Source organism: Girardinichthys multiradiatus, chromosome 21, assembly GCF_021462225.1.
Source record: "Girardinichthys multiradiatus isolate DD_20200921_A chromosome 21, DD_fGirMul_XY1, whole genome shotgun sequence".
Lineage (NCBI taxonomy): Eukaryota > Metazoa > Chordata > Actinopteri > Cyprinodontiformes > Goodeidae > Girardinichthys > Girardinichthys multiradiatus.
In genome coordinates, this window is record NC_061813.1 from 19,106,365 (window position 1) to 19,107,512 (window position 1,148).

At 46.4% G+C, this 1,148-nt stretch overlaps 1 protein-coding gene across 1 annotated transcript; it reads left to right on the forward strand.

Moving 5' to 3' along the window:
* The first annotated feature begins 218 nt into the window (after positions 1-218).
* Positions 219-945, forward strand: LOC124858511 (myosin heavy chain, fast skeletal muscle-like). Its single transcript, XM_047350580.1, has 2 exons — positions 219-768; positions 896-945. Exons 1-2 carry the CDS (start codon positions 219-221, stop codon positions 943-945), a joined length of 600 nt encoding a protein of 199 aa, XP_047206536.1.
* Positions 946-1,148: the final 203 nt, after the last annotated feature.

A 1,148-nucleotide genomic window follows, 5' to 3' on the forward strand; every position in this document is an offset into this window, starting at 1 on the left:
AGCATGAACAATTCACACCTCAGGACGGAGGAGATTACCTTAACAGTTGGAGGTAATCATCAAGAGAATGTAACCTTCATGATCATAAATTCACCTGAACTTCCTGTTGTCCTAGGGGCCTCCTGGTTGCAGAAACACAACCCTCACATTGACTGGAAAAAAAAGAAATTCTGGGTTCGTCTGAGTCATGCTCCACTGCCTGCCTTTTGTCTGCTGCTATGGAGGTCAGCGTGGAGAATGAGGTCAAGAAGACATACCCGGATTTATCCATGGTACCTCAAGAATACCATGATCTAAAGGAAGTATTTAATAAGATTAAGGCCAAGAAAAAGCTTGCCCAGCGTCTTCAGGATGCGGAAAAGTCCATCGAGGCCGTGAATGTGAAATGTGCCTCTCTGGAGAAGACCGAACAGAGGCTACAGGGTGAAGTGGAGGTCTTGATGATCGACATGGAGAGAGCTAATGCTCTGGCTGCAAACCTGGACAAGCAGCAGAGGAACTTTGATAAGGTTCTCGCAGAGTGGAAGCAGAAGTATGAAGAGAGTCAGGCCGAGCTGGAAGGAGCTCAGAAGGAGGCGCGTGCTTTGAACACAGAGATGTTCAAAATGAAAAACTCCTATGAAGAAGCTCTGGGCCACCTGGAGACCCTGAAGAGGGAGAACAAGAACCTGCAACAGGAAATAAGTGATTTGACTGAGCATATTAGTGAAACAGGAAAGATGGTTCATCTGGTGACCCTGGAGAAGCTCCCGTCTGCAAAGGAGATGGGTGAGATACTGACCAAAGACGTTTTCAGGCTTCATGGAATTCCTATTGACATTGTTTCTGATAGAGGACCCCAGTTTGTGTCACGTTTTTGGAAGGAGTTCTGTTCTTTGTTGGGAATTTCTATCAGTCTCTCTTCAGGCTTTCATCCTCAGTCTGATGGCCAAACTGGGAGGGTAAACCAAGAAGTGGAAACCAAACTTCGTATATTATGTGAGTCTGGCCCGACCAAGTGGTCACAAAATTTGCCCTGGGTTGAATACGCCATGAACTCCATGCAATCAAGTGCCACTGGTTTGTCCCCTTTTCATGTTGTGTTTGGTTTCCAGCCACCCATATTTTTAGTTCAGGAGAGAGAAGCTAATGTTTCGTCCGCCCAAGCG

What these genes read in the sequence shown, in the direction of transcription:
- LOC124858511 (XM_047350580.1), top strand. Translation starts at nt 219, where the DNA reads ATGGAGGTCAGCGTGGAGAATGAGGTCAAGAAGACATACCCGGATTTA. An exon ending in CCCGTCTGCAAAGGAGATGG is followed by an intron (nt 769 to 895) that starts GTGAGATACTGA and finishes AATTTCTATCAG; the next exon opens with TCTCTCTTCAGGCTTTCATC.